Source organism: Triturus cristatus, chromosome 5_2, assembly GCF_964204655.1.
Source record: "Triturus cristatus chromosome 5_2, aTriCri1.1, whole genome shotgun sequence".
In the NCBI taxonomy this organism is placed as follows: domain Eukaryota; kingdom Metazoa; phylum Chordata; class Amphibia; order Caudata; family Salamandridae; genus Triturus; species Triturus cristatus.
Window position 1 is genome coordinate 134,319,499 of NC_140588.1, and position 19,535 is coordinate 134,339,033.

At 42.2% G+C, this 19,535-nt stretch overlaps 1 protein-coding gene across 2 annotated transcripts in view; it reads right to left on the minus strand.

The window, feature by feature from the left end:
- Positions 1-2,018: 2,018 nt before the first annotated feature.
- Positions 2,019-19,535, minus strand: part of ZCCHC2 (zinc finger CCHC-type containing 2) — a 233,224-nt gene continuing 215,707 nt past the window's right edge. For both annotated transcript variants that reach the window (XM_085606904.1, XM_085606903.1), the window contains one exon: positions 2,019-5,903. In XM_085606904.1, coding sequence (XP_085463030.1) covers positions 4,417-5,903 — 1,487 coding nt within the window. In that variant the 3' untranslated portion in view covers positions 2,019-4,416. The remainder of the gene's footprint in view (positions 5,904-19,535) is intronic.

Below are 19,535 nucleotides of genomic sequence, written 5' to 3' on the forward strand. Positions count from 1 at the left end.
GTAATGGCCTTGCTGTTGCTCTGTGATGTAACGTCTCAAAGTTAACGTTGTATTGGTTGGTATATCAATATTTAATTCTCTCCCTCTTACTATAACCTTGAGGAGATCACAAACTGGAGAATCTTTTGCCAGAGGTGTATGTGTCAGAGTAGCTAAATAATCTCAGACGGAAGAGCAAACGCAGGTAGTGGTTGTACAAGACGGAGCTCTTCTGTGCCGAGATCTTGATCTCCTAGAGCACCTGAATGTCGATATGGTTTTTGATGTTCTCCTAGATCTAGTTCTAGATCTGGAACAATGACCTCTTGGACTCTTAGATCTTTGCAGAGGTCTATACTACGAAGTTATGAGTTGTGGACTCTCAGGGGCCCTGCAAGAGTAGTAGGGGAGCCTGTGGCATAAACTGTGTGTCTGTAAAGAAATGAGCCAATGCTTATTACCAGGGAGCTTGGCTACTAGACATGTGAATCTCAGGGGTGACCCGTGATGGTAGGTGTAGGAGTACCCAGTCAGATGCATGTGGCACACTCCTTTGTTGCAAACTCTGAGGCCAGAGCGGATATGTTTAAGGTTGATGGGGGGGGGGGGGTGCGGGGGTTAGCTCGTGGTGTAGAGGGAGGTCCAGACTCCGGGCCAGATGGTAAATCTGCTGGTAAACACGGTTGTATGTTAAGACGTTGAATGTTTATCTTTCAGAGTTGTTTTTGAACCCAAGAGTCGATAGGCTATAAACGACAACCAACACCAAAAATCGAGGGAGCTTTGTCAGAGTGATGCCTCGTCTGCATCTTCGAGGATGAACCTGTCAACAGCAAACACATGGGTAACGTTTGCCCCGAATGTTATGCTTCAACGTCGATCAGGAGTGTTTCCTCCTCTGATCACTCTCTCCGGATCTCCCTCCATGAGAGTCCTTGGAGCGAGAGGAGGGCTCTTTGGAAGAAGGCTGAATTTCTCCCAGGCCTTTTGAAAACCCAGCTGCTGTTTGCCTTCTCTCTTGGAAGCAAAGCAGCCTGATTTCTTTTCTCTGTCCTCGAGTCTTTCTGGAAAACTTCTAACAGTGGGTACATGTCTCTGAGTGGTGATTTTCTGGAAGGCAAACAATACAAAGTGAGAATCTGTCTGGGCCATCTTTCCACAGGAAGGGCACTTCACAAAAAGTAAAGGCATTTTTGACAAGAACGTTTTTCTGTTGGGAAAAGATCCAACTGCACTCTAGGTGCGGAAAACGTCAAATGACTGACAAAGGAAATGTTTCAGTGCTTTCAAGCCAAAAGGGCAGAGCTCAGTGCCGCAGGATCCGGTCCCAAGAAGCTGTAAAAATGAATTTACCTGCCAGGGATGATGGGATACAGGGTGTATTGTGAAGTTCTAAAAGGCACAAAGTCGTTTTTTTCTCAGTGCTTTGCATTGCAGCCTATTTGCTAACAAAAGCTCATAATTTGTTTTGTTTTTCAAAAGGTTTGTGAAAGATTTTCTATGGTTATTTTTCAATTAGTGAAGGATTTCTTTGTATTTGGCTCCTTTTTAAAATGAAAATTCAGTTCAATCAGTCAATTTTTAGCCTTTCATTAGGCAGCAAAAACATAAAAGGTACTATGGTACAATGTTTGCTATACATATGTAGAATTTTAAGAAGTGTTCCGGGATCCCCGCGCAGGACAATTCAGTTCTTGGGACTATTGATGTTAACCAAATGTAATGTTTGCTGCTTATCATGCTGTAGCTAGATGCGTAGCAAATGTTTCCTAATTTTGTGTATAACTGAAAAATGAAAAACTTAGTGGCCACCCAAAATCGAATCTATGGCCTGCAAACTGTACAGCTCACCAGTCAAAGGTAAATAATTAATTAACCGGTCTCATGTCCAAGGTAGTAAAGTAAGGTACTAAGATGAATTATGTGCGAAGTACATAAGTAGTGCTTTATGCGGCAAGGGGACTACATGTAGTTCGCCGCTATATTGCATGGCGAAAGCATCCAAATGTCCTACAGATAAATGTGAGAAAACAGGAGACTGTTTTTTCCACTTTTTTATTGCTGTTAATTCAAGGAAATAAGTTTGCATAAAATCCAATCTGTTCTAGAAATATAAGTAAACTTTCCAGTACATAACAATTGAAATATCAAAGTATATGGTAAACATACAAATAAAGAGAAGGTAACAAACCTCCTATATACAGTACAGTATTTGAAAACAAAATACGTTCCTTAAAGTACATCTGGCAGGTAATTCAACTGATGTGGTGCTTCCCACTCATCTCTGGAACAAGTCAACTGTAGCTTTAACAATTCATTTAATATGGTCCAAAAATATTCGGAACAAATAAAATTCTTTTAATCAAAATAAGTTTGATTTACTAAAACGTTATTTTTTAAATTAACACTTTGTTAAATTTCCCTTCCAACCATTCCCGTGAAAAAAATCCCAAAATGTACATGGTGCTATAAATATAAATGCCACCTGTGAGGAAATGTAATAGATCAAGGCTTGTTTTCAAGTCTGTCATAAGCATTTTTAATGACGCAACTACTGAAGTCAACTTTCACTATCTGCTGAAATTCAATAACACATCGCATTTCTTAAATCCACTTCTGATGCGATTGCCACAAAGATGCCAAAAATGCACAGGGGTTTGGGGTAGTAGCTCATTTGTTCAATGTAGCAGGCAGCGAGATACACATTTTCCAGATAACCTCAGTGCATTTCAGGAAATAAAAAAAACCTGGAAGCAAAATTAGTGCATATGTTGGCTATTAAAAAAATATAAAAAACAGCAGCATTAAAGTCGCGACATGACACTGACATGGTTAAACACCATTTTAAACACTCGAAATTCAGTCTTTCACATTATAAATCACACAGTGGTAAATTATAAAAAAAATTAACTGCTACTCAGTAGGTAGGATACACATTAACTGGTAAACCTCTGTAGAAAAAACATACTTTTCTTAGAATAAAATAAACCATTTTACGTTCAAAATACAACTGAATACTATCACAGTAGGAGGATGTCTTTAATCCAGAGTGGCAAATTTAACATTTCCCCCCACGACATCAATTACATTTCAAAAACACTCGGTCTTCCAATGTTAACTAGATATGCAGAATTCTAAATATAACATTCACGCCAGTTCATTTCACCCTATACACATTCTGTGGGAGACTAAAGCTAAAATTTAAGTAAAAGGTTGGCGGCTTCCCTTAACAGGTCAAAACTCCAGACACTGTCAGGCATGTCCTCCTTTTCCAAGTGACCTTTTTTTTAAACTCAATTGCAAAACATGTGCATCTGCTCCAAGTCTATTGAATCAGAAGATTGTTAAAATCTGCTTGTTCCTCATACGCAATAATGTATAGTTATTTACAACATGCCAAAAATGTAATATGCACACAATTGAGAGAACCTGTTTAAACAGCAATGGGAGAAAACCGCAGAAAGCAGGATTCGCCGTTTCCTTTCAATGAGGTGCCTGCTTCTCCAAAGAGATCAGTGCTCAAGTGAAAGTGAGGACACTGAATCAATGACTACCTAAAGTCCTCAGCGCAACTCAAGTCTTTCACGCAAGAGCTTGCAAGAGCTTGCATGCCGTTGCTATCTCAACTGCGCCATTACCAAAAAAGAAAAAAAAAAAAAAAAGGTAATCTCGAACTGTCTCAAGTTTGATTTATTGGAGGAAACTGAAGATAAAAACCAGCCAGGCAGGGTGCAGTAGCCCCGAAATGGGTTTCCTTTTTCAATCTCCAAAGTCCAAAGCAACATAGAAAAGGGGAGTGGGTGGTTCGTACCGCAGTCTGTAAGTGCTTAAAACAGAAAAGAGAACTACTAAGTCAGTGCTTATTGTGGAATTTAATAAAACACTAGAAATTAGCAAAAAATGAATTTTCTAAATAAAAAAGGCACATTTCACCCTGAATTTTGTATTTAGGCTCATAATAAACTTTCCTCAAGTGTTCTGACCACAGTGTCAATTATATTCAGAATGGCACAAAAAAGTATTTTTAAACAACTGCTTAGATTTATCGTGTAGAAGGTAGAGTTTAAGAACCGTTTAAAAAGCTGATAAACAGGCTATTTAATAAACCAATTGATGGCCAATGATTCTGGGAATTGTTCTTGCCATCATGATGCCCCCAGTACCAAATAACACAAAGTAAAATTCATTAAAAGAACTGGGCAACTCGTTTTAATTTGGCTTCTTGGTCCCACATACACGGTCTCACCTGGTATTTAGACATCAGATTTTATGATAACAAGTGTAATTTAAGTGACATTAAACATGACCAGATTCGTTGTGGTTTTCTCTTCAGGCATTCCAGTCCATACAATATCAAATACACACTGACAGGCTCACAAATATTTCACACTTCCAATGCAGTCACAATGTACTCGCTAGTACAAGAAAACACTACACTCAAAAAGTCCTTTGGGAACTCTCAGGATTACCTTGCTGGCTGCCATCCATGGATGGCTGTTTACAGTCATGAGAATAGTGGCCCGATACACCGCAACTGTAACAAGAAACACTACCATTCTTTTTGGGCCCAGAACCGTTTGTGTTGCTTACCACACTGGGGGTTTGATACATTGGATAAAATCTGGGAAACCCTGCCATTTGCTGCATACTGTAGTTAGTCTGGGTTCCAAGCACAGTGTCGTGCATCAAGCCATTACCATATGGAGCCTGAGGCAAGAAAAAAGGAATCTGTGTCCCATTGCTTTGAGGTGCTTGGTTGAGGTAGCTGCCATTACAAAGCGATGGCAAAGTGAACAACTGTGGAACTCTGTAGACTTGTCCAGGTATTGGGCTGGGGTAAAAATAATGAAAGCTTCCATTTGTCCCACAGCTGCATCTGCGACCACAAGATCCACATGTCCCTGAAGCCATTTGTTGTGGCGGAAGAACTGTCCCATTCGTACTAGAATTTCCAACAGCATTTATATACGACGTGCTATCACTCTGTGCAGTGCTGTGGGTTAAAGCTGGACTTGGACTCGGGCCAGGGCCAGGTGTATGTGTAGGAACAGCAGGAGGACCAGTGGACTGCACCTGGCCGAGACCAAAAGCAATTGGTTGAGAAGGAGTAGTGGCTGTAACATTTAATACACCTGTATTCTGGCAGGGCAGCACACTGGTGGGAAGAGGTGCTGCTGACAATGTGAAAGGTGATGTTGGTGAGGCTGGTACAAGACCAGCTGCTGGAAGAACTAACTTTAGATTGGTTGGGGGAGGAATTGTTCCATTGCTTCCCTCCACATGTGAACATAGTTGATTAGGTCCTACTATCTGTGAAACTGGCTTCTTAACAGAATCCGATGTAGCAAGAGGGGAAGTGGAAAAACTGTTTGGACTGTGGGCTGGAATAAAGGTAGATGTTTGCAATGAAATGTTCACATTTCCTGGCAGTTGATGTGATCCGTTAACTGAACAGCTCTCAGAAATTCCCTTAGGTGATGGCACCGCCATTCGTTGAATTGATAAATGCACTGCTGGATTACCAGTTGGGACAGTATGCGGCAAGAATGGTGATGGGACTGGCAAAGTCAAAACATCAATAGGTTTTTCAGGATCAGCTGCAACGGGAGTTGAAACTGCTGCAGGGTCCCCGACTGGGGACCTAGCAATGGGACCAGTAGCCATTGTTCCGAAAGATTTGACATCAGCAGGTAAGGGTGGAGTTACCGCTGCTTCAGGTTTTGGTGCACCATTGTGGATTACACAGTGTAAGGCAGACATAAAAGGTGCAGGAAGAAACTTTGAAGGATTTAAAGGGTCTTCTAGAATACTCCGGTCTCCGTTACCCATCGCTGAAATAAGAGCGGGTGATTTTGCATTAGATTGATTCATCGCACTGTATCCTGAAAATCTCGACTCCTTTCCTGAATCCTCCGAATCTGTACCTATGAGAATAGAAATAAAACATGTCAAAAACTAAGCTAAATGGTTACTAAATGTACAACAGCACCCACATTTTCCAATATAGAGCAGAAATAAAAGCCTACTTTGTGTTTTACACCATCTTCCAAAAACACTTAAAAGTGCTAATTCACAATGATTAAGTTTAATGTGGTAACTATAAACTTCTTCACGCAGGAAAATCATAAGAGTCATTTAAACGTCGTGGGCAACACTTGAGCTCTTATCTAGATACAAAGCTTACAAAAGCAGTTTGTCTGTTGTGCACACAGCACAGATATCCAGTAAACGCAGGCAAAGTCTTGTAAATTAAAAGTCTTACATGGAATAGATTACACTTTTCGTAAACAAGTGATGTTTCTGCGATCAAAATGTCCCATTTGCAGATTTTAGACTTGATACAGGCACCTGGGAAAGTAAAACCTTCTGGGAACAGGTTATAGCCCAACTACACAATAAGAAAAGGCTGAAACCCACATCGATTTTTGTGCTCTCAGCAATTTTTTGCAATCTCAAGATAAAGGCGATTTAATTTAGTTTTAACTGTCGATAGGGCCTTTTCAAAAGACATCAGAGAAACTCTTGCAAGTGTATGCTGGATTGAAAATTCACATCAAAAAAGGAAATCATTGACGGGGTCTGTGAGGCTATATTTTTTATAATGTACAAGGTAAGTATGTTCTAATACTAGTTTCCCTTGTTGGTCCGTTGCAGACTGCCCAGCCCTGTGGCATCCTCTAGGTAAGAATAAAAAAATCGTTTAAAACATGTTTAATCCTTAGTCGATTGAATAGTAACAGACCAATAAAATAAAAATTTTCATACGGGGATGCTGCATGATGAAGCTTCATTACAGGCGCACCAAAGTTTCTGTTCAACACGTAGTCTTTTCCTTACACTTACTTAGTGCCGCACCTAACCAGTGCAGGATGCAACTAAAGGATTACCAATAACAGACACCAAATGCCTAAGGAAATCACACCGAGATGAACTGGAAACATTTTGCATTTCAATCAACCTCAACCATTCCCGAGCGACAGGTGCATGTAATAAGAAATTCTGTTAGAGGGTGGAGACTGACACCCAGGGATATATTTCAGGCAGACCATGGAGTAGTTAAAACATTTACGCAGAACACACTGTGCAAAGAAAGGTCTAGGTGAAGGGGAGTTCGCTTATCTTTTGTCATAGGTCACTCCTGAATATATGGTCAATATGGTGTGAGGGGAAACGAATTGTTGGGGGTGAGGGTTCAAGATGCAAGAGTCCAAACCAAAGTTAAGGCGGCAACGTTTCTTACGAGCTCCTTTTGAGTCACTGGACAAAACGCTTTAGAACTATGCTGTTGTGGAGGGCACTCGCCAGATTTGAACCCCATGTTTCACTGCTCTGAATTAAGACCAGTAAAAGTAAAGTTTTTTCCACTGTAAAAATCCACTGTCAGTTCTACCTCTTGTTTCTTCAAACCCAAAGGAAAAGGTCGAATGCTCTGCAGCTCTCACGGGGCTAACCAACATCTCTCTGCAGATCTGTGCAGACCTGGAGCTTTTGAGGTGCCTTTCCATAATGACGACATTAAGTTGCTGTGAGCAAGGAGCAAACCCTGGGCTGATGGCTGGGAAGGACGACTGGGGTAGAGTAGGGAGGCAGGATGCAAGCTATTTGCTTTTTTCACATGCATAGCACAGTGAGGTAAATCTGCACCATTAGCATCTGCGATCTGGAGGTCAAACATCTGCAACAAATCCTACTCAGCCTTCCACCTGAGTGCTTTGGAGAGTGAGGGTCGATTTCAGGGAGGCGGCCATAGCAGCCTTATTACCGAAAAAACAGTTTGTTACACTGATGTCGACATATCAAATTTGGCGTGCAGGCATTCAGCAGGAATATGCCTTTGTTATCCTTAGGATATATGTGAATTTCAGGGATGTTTGCTAGAGAATGAATTGCTGACATCGTTCAACAGTGATCAGGATCATACCCCCTTTTTTTTTTTAAATAAAAAACCCATAAACGTTCACTGAAAAAGCTTTATGGTTTTTGCAATACTAACCTAAAACCATTGAAATGCTGAATGTTGGTGCCACTGCAACTACAAAGCACAAGGGCCACTCATCAACTGAAATAACATTACCAGAATGGACAGAGGAAAATAGTTCCTTCATGGTTTGCAGAAGTTTGCTTGGGGCATGTATTCAGCAATGTGATATTTGGTGAGCTGGCAGACATCAGCCCGTATTGAGAGCTACCAGTTGCTCCATGAGAGGTTTACGTGCTGTGACCTGTAGGGTGTAAGATGGTAGGCGCTGGCTGAGGGAAGCCCTGGGGGCTAGCTGCACCATGAGTGTATGTTTGGTTCTTGGGAGGGGGCGCTCATTGCCTTGCACTGTAGAATTCAGATGGTACTCTGTTTTCTAGTGGCGGGTAGCAGCATAACAAGCCGTTGCTTATCTGGCCATTCAGTTTCAACTGGTGTCCATGCCAATCAAGAAGCCTTTGTAACATCTCCTACAACCTCGGTCTCTGGCAGCCATGGGTCAGGCAATGCAGTGACACTACTGGCGGGCTGAGGAACTACGAGATGACACCCACGTGAGAAGAGTGAAACAGGACTTCTAACTACAAACTCAAAGATAACAACTCAAAGATAGTCACAGAGTAGGAGGATGTTTAGGATCGAAGTGGAGGAGCTCAAATACTCATCAGCAGGGATGATGGCATCACTAGATCTATCTTTTATTTTGGTAAACTATTCATTTGCATATCCAGTATAATAAACATCATACATACTATGGCAGCCATAAGGTATGGCGAATACATTTTGCAATACTTAACCCCACACACATTTATTCCTATTTTGAGGCAGAGGCCCAAGAATTGGACCCAAATATTACCTAAGGAGACACAAAGCTCAGTAGAACAAAGAGTAAACAAGGCCATGATTATATTGCATCATTGTATCCAGTCCAACTGGCCCAGACCAGCTGATAATTCTAGGGACAGAGACTGGAATTACAGACTGCTTCCTCCGCCATGGCACACCTGGATATACCTCCCCATCTTTCATCTAGAGTTGGGGGTTGCATTCTGGATGCTTCTTCACACAAGTGGGAGAAGGGTGAAAAACAGCTGCAGTAAAGATACTGCTGGAATGAAAGAATGGAAGGTGGTGGGTGAAATGTGGAAACTATCATATAGTTCCTATTGCTTATAGTAATGAGCCAGAGAAGGGATTTTTCCACTGTGCAGTAGATTGCTTATTGGCAAGTGGAGCTGCTCCACAGGCCTCGCTTTGTTCTGTACCAGATATCTGAATGAATGCCATGTTTAGTGTTGAAGTAACAGGAACTCTTTATTGTGCATCATACACCATCGCAGATTCCAGTCAGCTGGAGTAAGCAGTGGTTCTGATCCGCTGGTCACCTTCTGTAACATGGAACGTTAATTGAACTTGGCCCTGTGGATATTGCATACTCTTTACCTTAGCGGTAATTTCATGGATACTGCCCATCTCCGTCATTAAGCAATCCAAACATGTCCGTAAATAAGGTAAATCTAAACTGGATCTGGGGAAATTTGTCAAGTTCACTAATCGGCAACCAGAGCAGGGCTATGCCATCCATCAATTTGTGATGATCACACGCCTCTCAGGTCAGACATACTGTGGCAGACTTTGTTCTAGTGACCGAGACATGGAGATCGTAAGCTTGGTATCCAGTTTTTCTGTAACTTTCCTGGGATAATACAATAAGGGAGAGGGGTCCTTCTCACCAAAGGGACAGGACACCAAAAATAGACACTTTGTCAACAACAAGATCCCTTTGGGTTTCTTTTGAGCATGTGTATGCTCAAAAGAAACCCAAAGGGATCTTGTTGTTGACAACGTGTCTTTCCTGGGCTTCTCCAATGCCTCTACCAGTTTACGGATCTCCTCTAAGATCCGGAAAGGAATCCCCATCCTCTAGTGCTGGAAGGATCTCGGTCTCTTATGGCATGGAGGATTATAGGAAACTCTTGAAAGTCCAGGGCCTTTCGAGACAGGCTGCGTCCCCCCTCTCTAAGGCATGGGCAGAGAGCATTGTCAAGTTTTATTGATCACCATGGAATAGATGGCTGGGCTGGAGTCATTTACGACATCTTGATCCCGTGGGGACAGACATTGATTTCCTTGCCTCCTTGGCTTTGGAGGGCCTGATTCATAGAACTGTCAATACTTTCACTCAGCGATCACAGCCGGCCATTCACCAGTGGGCAATCACCCGGAAGGTGAGCACCCATTAGTGCGCAAACTTTTGAAGCATTCGCCTTTCTCTCCCTCAGGAATCCAGGTACTCTGTTCTGCAGGACATTAACAAGGTTCTCAACTTATTCTAGTCTTGGCCATCAATGGATACCTGTTGTGGAAATAAATTTCGGGCAAATTAGCCACTCTTCTCTGTCTAATCTCATACCAGCGTGTCGCGGATGTCAGAGCACTGGACATAACTGGTATTTACCCCAGAGGGAGTCACCTCCCATATTTCAAGATGTACGAAATGGGACTCGTTTGGTTAACTATCCTTCCTTTCCAGATTCCCCAAGACTGTGGTGAGATATACAAAGGCCATGACAGCAGACGTCTGTCCCCACGGAGAAAGGCAACTACGGATAGCCCCATGCAAACCTTTCAGAGTGGTCTCTTGCCCAACAATTGCAAGATGGGTCCTGTGGGCCATGCAAGAAGCTTATGAATAGGGGAGAGGCAACGTTTTGCCCCAACCGACCGCACAGCTGAATTGCGCCTATCTGGCAGACAGTTCATAATCTTTATCCGTTTTTGAACCACTGCTTAACCACATAAACCATTCTCTGTGTGTCTTCTCTTTCATTCTGCATTTTTGTTAATCCACACGCGGGATGATATGCCATTTTCAAGTTTCTAATGTAAAAGCTGTGCCCATCCGGACCTCTTGCTCAAACACGACAAGTGCAGGAATTCATCCAAAGCAGCGTTTATTTATAAAAACCAATGCATTTCGGGCCCCAAGGGCCCTTCATCAGGGTGCGCTGTAAATAACAATTAAAACAGATATTCATTACCATCACAAGAGTTTTTTAACATCAGACTTCAACACCATGAATCAATATACAATGTTACGTTTGGTATATCTCTCTTATTGCTTTCCTACATTACTCCATTTACTGAAAACAATGTAGATATGGCCCGTGTATCAGTGAACAATTAATCTACCTCTCTACTCAATTGACTACAATCCCTACTGTACAAAAAACATTCACCCCTCTTTTGAATATAGTTTGCATTTTAACAATCCATTTTTCTTCCTGTTTAATTTCCACTATCTCTCAATCTACTGCGTCATTCAAACCCCTGTCTCAATCAGCACCCCCCCTCTCTCACTCTGCCGATTACCATACACGCCTGATTATTCTCCCTGTATTTAACACTTCCCCGCTACTCATCCACCCACGTATCCTCAAACACCTACTTGTATTAATACTTGATTGCAATCTAAATCTCTCACCATTCACTCGTACTCATACACACCAACCCCGCCTTTCATAGAGTAAACCCATCAGTGATTACAACACTCACGTGCCCTCATTCACGCTCACACACCGTTCCCCTTCTTCCATTCGTGCTCACACACCGCTCGCGCACTCATACTGATCATTTATTCAAAATCGAAACCCTCCGCTCACAGTCATCTACCCATGCTTCAATCCAATGAATGCACGTACCTGCTTCAAACGCTCTCGCTAATCCACCATTATCTTGATTTTAGTGAGCTTGTGTACAGCCTATGTTCCCGCCCTTATATGAACCAATGCCTCTCAAGGCCACTCCTACTGATTAGAGAATAAATTAACTCTTTCCCGCCAAGGAATCACTCGCCCCTATTCATATGTTTATCTCAGGTGCCATTTTGGGTAGGGCACTTTACCGACGAGCACGCAAACCAGAACAATTGGATAAGAAAGAATCTTTCAAATTAACTAAAAGAAAAAGGTGTGCGCCCTACAACCCCCGTTTGCCATGCAAGAAGCTGCCATTGATACCAAAATGTTTGGGGTATTCTGACAGAGGGGCGATGGCTTCCAAGGCGTTGTGCCTCAGGGCTAGCATGGAAGATATTCTCAATGCTGCAGACTGGTCATCTGATTCCACTTTTAAGAGGTTTTTCTTCTAATCAGTCCCTAATATTGCTTCACTGGTTATGAATAAGCTTTAAACCAGAGTAATCCTCTCCTCCAATCCTGACAGAATGAAAAATGTACTAGCTATTGAAATGGATAGTGTCAATTCTATTAAGGACAAGGAGGCAAGGCTTAACCCACCCGCATATCTTCCCTTCCTAGAGTGGGATATGCTTAAGTTAGGGTGAGTATGTTAAGCTCCTTGACACTCATGTTCATAGTGTTCATTGACTGAGGTAATTTCGCGCACGATTGTTGGTTTGTGTTATGCAGACTTGCCGGTGTCAAGTTTCATGCATACTTGCTCACTTGATCATAGGATCGAAACAGGATTAAGGATGCTATTCTCCATCTGCAGTCGTAGTAAGAAAGAGGAGGCAGCAACATTGATGTGGGACGACTGAAGGGTCCTGGCATCGTCTGACTGGACATTGCTATATTGTTAAACCGTGACTTTCCCCCTTCGGTTTATGGGAAATGAAGTCTGGAAATGTTTTAAGAAATGGCTGCTGTAATACTAAAAAAATGAAACCGCGTAATCCTTTTCTCCGTGTCCTTAATAGAATTAACACTTTGTTACAATAGGTAGGACATTTTCATTATACTTTATTGCATATTATAGAGCAGATGCAAAGAAACTCTTGAGGCAGTCAAACACAAAATGGATTTGCTACATGTGCTTCTATACCAGAGCAAAACAGTGATATTTCAGTCCAAATACTCCTTTCAAACTCCTGAGGCTGTGTGGGAATGGGATGAGGAGAGACTCTGCACAGGGCTGGCCCCACTAGCCTAGATAGAAGTCCAGCATTTGAAGAAATTAATTAGATCTCAAATGAAAAAAAATGCAAGGAGTGCAGAAAAGAGATGCTTCTTCAGATCAGGGCACACTTTAAGTTGGTCAAATCGTTAGAGACTTCATCTAGGCTTCTACAAATAGATTCCACACTGCCTCGACAGCAACAACTTTTGTCAACTGAATGATCCAGCAGACAGAAACCGACATCTGACACGCATGCCATGCTCCTATTAGAGATTCAATTTTCTGTTTTAAAGTATGAATTACTTACTCTTACTTTCGGAGAAGAGGTGGTAGTGGTGGTTTTGGGGGGGGGGGGGTCATAATCACAAGTATCTTTCTACCACTTCTAAAATCTCTGTACCTTGAAGGATCCACACAGTGCTATGGTCCAACAGTCCTAAGAAATGTGCCCTACTGAGATGCCATCTATCATGTTTGTCCTCATCATCCTCCTCCTAGTGGGATTATTGGCATGAGTTGCATCATGCTCACATCGGAATTAATAGTGCACCTCATTTTTCTAATTCAGTGGGCTTCTGGGTGGGGGCAGCACATGGGGGGGGGGGGCGCGGGGGGCTGTTCACAGGTTTCGTATTACAAGTTTTGCTGTCTTTCTTCATATTTTCTCAACAGAAGCATTGCATCTTTTAGATGGCATATTTCCCCAACGGCCCTACTTGTGAACCTACTCAATGATCAAATTCCCACACCGATTGCCCTTGGCCAGAATGTAATGAAAATACTGTCCTTCAAGTGCCACTTTAAAACGTCAATGGCATTAATGACAAGATCAAGAGGGGAGTGCCATTACAGGAGCTAAAGTCAACCCCCCACATCTATGACAGGAGACACTTCTAGACGGGTTTCATGTTCCTTTATGGTTCAAACGCTTGCTGATTTATATGCCCCACATCCATGTCATATACCCTTTCTGATGCCCATAATTTCGGCAAAAGTGGACTACTATTTCTTACCGCAGAGGAGTCCCGCCTTGGAAATTAGGCTTATCCTCTATGGAATTTGACCACTCCACACTGATTATCTTTGGGCCATCGGTCAGTCAGGAGAGGGAGTAAATGGAGGCTGAACGCCTGCTGGGTCACAGAAAAACAACTCTTCAAACCTCTTTGAAAAACATTAATCATCATTTTAAGCTCATGTTACAACCCCATCTCATTAATAGAAGCAGTAGTAAAGGTCACAGGGAGGGATATCCTCAACAGGCTTTTAGAATGGTCTTACGGGAACAACATGTTGAATGATGTTCAATATGACTTTAGTACTGATAGGTTTACTTCAGACCAGTGTTTGAACTTCCACCCGATTGTGGTCTGAATCCCTGCACCTGACCTTCATGGACCTTAAGTCTGCGTTTGATCGAGTCAAACGTATTAAACTCAGGGCCTTCAAATAGAAATGCTAATTAACCATTACTGCAGACATTTTTTAGATAGGAAAACATGCATTATTTTAGTCTATGCATTATTTTAGTCTATGAAGTCCAAGTCTACAGCAGGGGCAGGAAGTGTATATCAGAAAGGTATTTTCAGTCCCTTTGCGAGAGATGCAAGGTTCAAGATTACTTTCTCATATTCAAAAGAAAGAATCAGGGGTTCCATCCCATTGTGGACCTTTTCAACTTTACACTGAGAATAAAATGTTACTTGCATTAATAATTACAATAAATCAGCAGCCACTAAGCGCTGAGCTGCACATACTCCTAAATATCAAGGGCAATGATCATGCGAATATTTAAAGCTGAAAAGTATATTGCCACTACATGAGCCCATCAGATATAACTGGTTTCAATGGCAGACATTCCTGTCCAAAACTGGGCAAAAGAGGAGATACCGCTATCCCCAGTTTGTTCTGCATAGGGGCCGCACTGCTAATAAGCAGGCAGGAAGCAGCTTGTCATTTGAGGCAGATGCCAGAATAAAAGTTACTTACCTGTGGTAACAATCTTTCTAGTGAATGCTAGATCTACCAGCAGATTCCTCACCTGCAGAACTACCCCAGGTGTCAGACTGGATTCTGAAACTTCAAAGCAATGAGGACGCAGCTAGAGGGTGCTGCACTCAGTCAAGGAAGTGACGTCAGGTGATGCCACAGAGGCCATAAAGTGCCCAACCCTGCGTATTAACAGTTTCCTGCCATTTTGTTTTTCCAAGCCTTCCAGGCGAGAGGATAGGATTCATGAAGAATTGTAGTACCAAAATAATAATGCAAGATGGAATCCGTTTACTTCCCTATAAATCATCCATCAAAGGGGGAGGCAGGAGGGCTGGTCAGGAATCTGCATGCAGATAGAGTATCCACCAGAAAGATAGTTATCGTAGGTATCCAACTTCTTCGAATGGATACTTCTACCTGCATATTCCTCACATTTATAACAGATTTCACAGCAATACCCTGCCCAGGAGGGTGGATGATGGGTGATTAGACCAAGAAAGATCGCAGAATAGCTTTTCGCAAAGTGCAGATATCTGTAAGGAGGTGACTGCTTGTCTGCACAAACAGGACACCTTGAGCGAGTCAGAAGTAGTGGACTTAGCCCTGCTAAAATGGGCTCTGATCCATTCAGGTGGCTCCTTCTTGGCTAAAGCACAGCAAATCTGGATGCAGAAGATAACCCATGAAGAGAGTCCTCTTCTGCACCGCCCTACCTTTTTTGGCACAGCAGTAGCCGACAAAGAGCTAGCCATTAGACCGGATGTCCTTGATGAGGACTAGGCAGTAATTAACCACCAGCCTAAGATTGAACCAGATGCAACCATGCCTCCTTTTTCGTGGGACGAGGAGGGTTGTAGAAGGTTGGGAGAATGGTCGATTGGGCAAGATGGAAAGGGGTGTGCACCTTAGGAGGGGAAGACGCCACTTTTTGCGATATTAGTTTTGTGCTGGAATAAGCGGATTTAGTGGAGGGGCGATGAGCAGATCATGTGGAATCTACTACCACCGGTGGCAGCAGAAAAGAGCGGAGTTGTCCCGCTCAATCTCCAAGCAAGTAAGTGGATGTGATTGAGATTGAGATGCAGAACCAGTCGCCCCAACTGCGAGAGAAAGTCTGTCCTTCTCTCCCTGTGGTGGGGGTGTTTGACGAACAAGTGGAGAAGCGTATACTTCACAGTCTTTGGCCAATCCATGACAAGGAGAAAGACTTGGGCCCAGTCTTGGCGACTCTTACTGAAAACTAAAGGAATCTAGGGTAGAGGGATATGGGTACTACAGTCGAAACTTCCATTTCAAATAAATTGTGTCCCCCAAGGATCTCCAAAATGGATACTTAAGGGCGCAGAGCTACCTGATGAAGGAGAAAGGGAATAATGACAAGAACATTTGACAGTGATGGTCATGTTTTGCCCTAGCCATAGAGAGGTTAGCCTTTGGATTCACAGAAATGCACGAGGCACAGTAATTGGGTATCATGGTTGTACTCCAGACGCCATAAGCAGACAGTATGGGGGTCAGTGATTGACATTTGTCCCTCACACTCCCTACATGGCATAGAACCAGATTTTTCTTAGGGGTCGATACGGTACTGCTTTTGAATTTGAAAATGGAAAAGTTCTTCAGAGAACAGAGTTCAGGATGTGCGTTGATATGCCAGCGCAGGTGCTTTTTGGCCTTGGTGGCATCGTTTCACATCACTTCTAGTACCGGCTAAAGCCAGCACCCTCTACTGGAGACCTTGCGGCTTTGAACATTCCATATCCAGTCTAACGCCTGGGGTTGTTCTACAGGTGAGAAATCTGCAGGTCGAAGTTCCATCAGAAACGCTAAGATCCAGTAAAGCACAGGTGAGAGGAACTAACAAAGCTGGACCTTCTTAGTCACTAAGGAAGACTGAGGACACACAGCTCAAGTACAGAAGACATGCTGCTGGGAGAGCATTAGTCTAGTTGGAGAATTACAGGGGCAGCACTGATCTAATGGAAGAAACGTTGCTTTGACGGAAGAGACTTTGGGCAGTTATGAAAGAAGGTGCATGAAGAATCTTATTTGCTGGGAAGAAAAATATTGGAGTGCCTTGCCAGTAAAACAACGAAGGAAACTGTCCGCTTTGAACAGTGGCACCTTGTGCAGAACTGCAGAGGATTGCGTCAGTAATGAATCCTGCAGCACATTGTCAGATGTCTGCTAAACCACCTATGTTTTGAACAATTAATTTAAAAGCAAGGCCAAAAGAATTCGATCAGGGAAAAAAAAGTGGAGGGGGCTGAGAAGACACCAACACGTATAAGACAACATGACAGATTGTGAAGACAGCCCCCTTCACTCCTACTGCAGATCAATTAACACTGAAGAATTCTTTAACAACTTTAGGGGAAAAATGGAAAGATGCAAGAAAATGAAGATGCAGGGCTTACACTCTGGTACCATAGGTGCATAAATAACTAACCTTGCTTCAGGTGCAACAGTGTGTGTCCTTGACTATAGCAGAGTAAGGGAATTAAATCCCAACTGAAAATTAATAATTGTGTGACCATTCAAGGATTGTTTCCATCAGGCTGCACTGACAGATTCAAAATTAGAGGAAATTCTTGAGCAAATAAATGGTGTGTGCTGCAAGATTAAACAGCCTTTGCATACCCCACTGCTCCTACCTAAGTTACGTTTTTACATACTTTTTCTTTAGCAACCATTCTTCCGCCGAAACCCACCATGAATTACTCATTCTCCTTACATTATTCTCCACCATTCCTATAACTTTTTACAGTTCCTAAGGCTTTACTGAAAGGACAGCTTAGACATGAAGTACCACACAAACTATTTTTCAAATCTTTGATATCTGTACACGTGTTTCAAGTAACAAGAGGGTGAAAGTTTTGATTTACACTGCGGTTTTCGAGATCAAGTGTTGCATTACGTGGATCTTGAGTGTGGCTTTCTAATGTGAGTTTAAGCGCTCCATGTACGTGAGTGGTATTTGGATATTCTAATGAGGCCACTTGAGATACAGTTGACTACTGTGTTTTATTGATATGGTGTTAGTTTTCAGTATACACCATAGACATTATATACGCTGTATGGTCTCTTTCCACAGATTAAACACTTAGCAACAAAAGTGCTATTTGAACAGGGAACAAATATACGATATACATCCCTACCACGTGGTGGGAGCTGGTATGTGGGCCCATAGCTCCTACTAGGTAACTATTTTGAAATAAAGGACGAATGGCCAATTTTTAGTCACTTGGTCGTGGTCTATTGTTTTAATTTGTACTTGCACTGAAACAAGCCCGAGGTATTTTCTCTAAACAAAACTTTTTCTTTTTGTGTTTGTCAGTCACTCTTTATTGATGTTGGATGTCCAGGGAGGGGATTGCTGAACTCTGGTGCCCTGATGAAATAAAATAATTGGCAATGAAACATGTTGGCCGTCATTAAAGTGGTTCACAACATGCTGTGTTTTTAACATGGTACAGACTCACAGTTCGGAAGTGACCAGTTTTTGTGAGTTTAGTCCAATTTTAAATCGAGACATCTCGAGACTTATGGTCTTCATGGGGTTTTTAACTTTTTCACTTCCTTTCTACTGGACACATCACTGTTTTCTTTTTTGAGAAAGTTAATCGATGATAGAAACGTGGGCAAGCTGGTGAGAACCTACCAGTAGCTCCTCTGGTGGTGCGCATGCGAGATACTCTGTTTCCTTTACACATTTTTTAGCACATATACACTTGAAGCTGGGGGTTGTGTGTTGATTTGAGTGTACTGACTGACTACTCTTCTCTTTTCCTGTGCTTTAATTGTTTTAAAATTAGTGGGCCCACAGGATTTGGCCATATTTTGCTATATGATAGCTGGGTGTGGATTTAGATAAAAATATATCTTTCTTCACTATAATCCTATATATATATATATATATATATATATATATATATATATATATATATATATATATATATATATATATATATATATATAAAAAATTGAGAACGTGCCTGTATATGCCATACTTTTGTTGTATGATTATAACAGATTGTCACAAGCCCACCTTCAGCTGACAGTCCTTGACTTACCTTTGTTTATCTTGTACTGTACTATTATCGCAAGTCGTGACCCATTTCAAATGGGAATTTTTGATAGAACTCCGGAGCAGCAGCAGCTAATCAGCAGGTAGGAAAGTCACCACTGACGTTCCACCAATGATGGGACAGCAGCAGAGATTGCAGGAAGTGCTGCGAAAATTGCGTGCATAAAGTTCCTGCATTACACTGCTTGCCTTTTCTTCTTTGTTTCCTGGGTTTTACCGTCGCCTGGCTATGAAGGACTTTGCTGAAATGAAATCTACAATAGCTAAGAGGGCTTTTTAGAGGGGGGGTGGGGGGCCGGTTGGGGAGGAATTGGCCGGTGGTTCGGCAGTAACGAAGGGAGGGGAAATCTATGGGGCACGACATGCTTATTCTTTTTTAATTTCACGAGCTAACAGTCCTAAAGCAGTCTAGTCATCTTCCACATCTTATTACTTAAACTAGCAAAGTAACATAGTAAAACTTCAAAACATGGGGGCACAACCAAAGCAATCACGGCACTGAATGTATACCCATACGTAATTTCAAACACCAGATATTTGTAACTGATATACAGTCCGGTATATTGCCTTTGCATAATA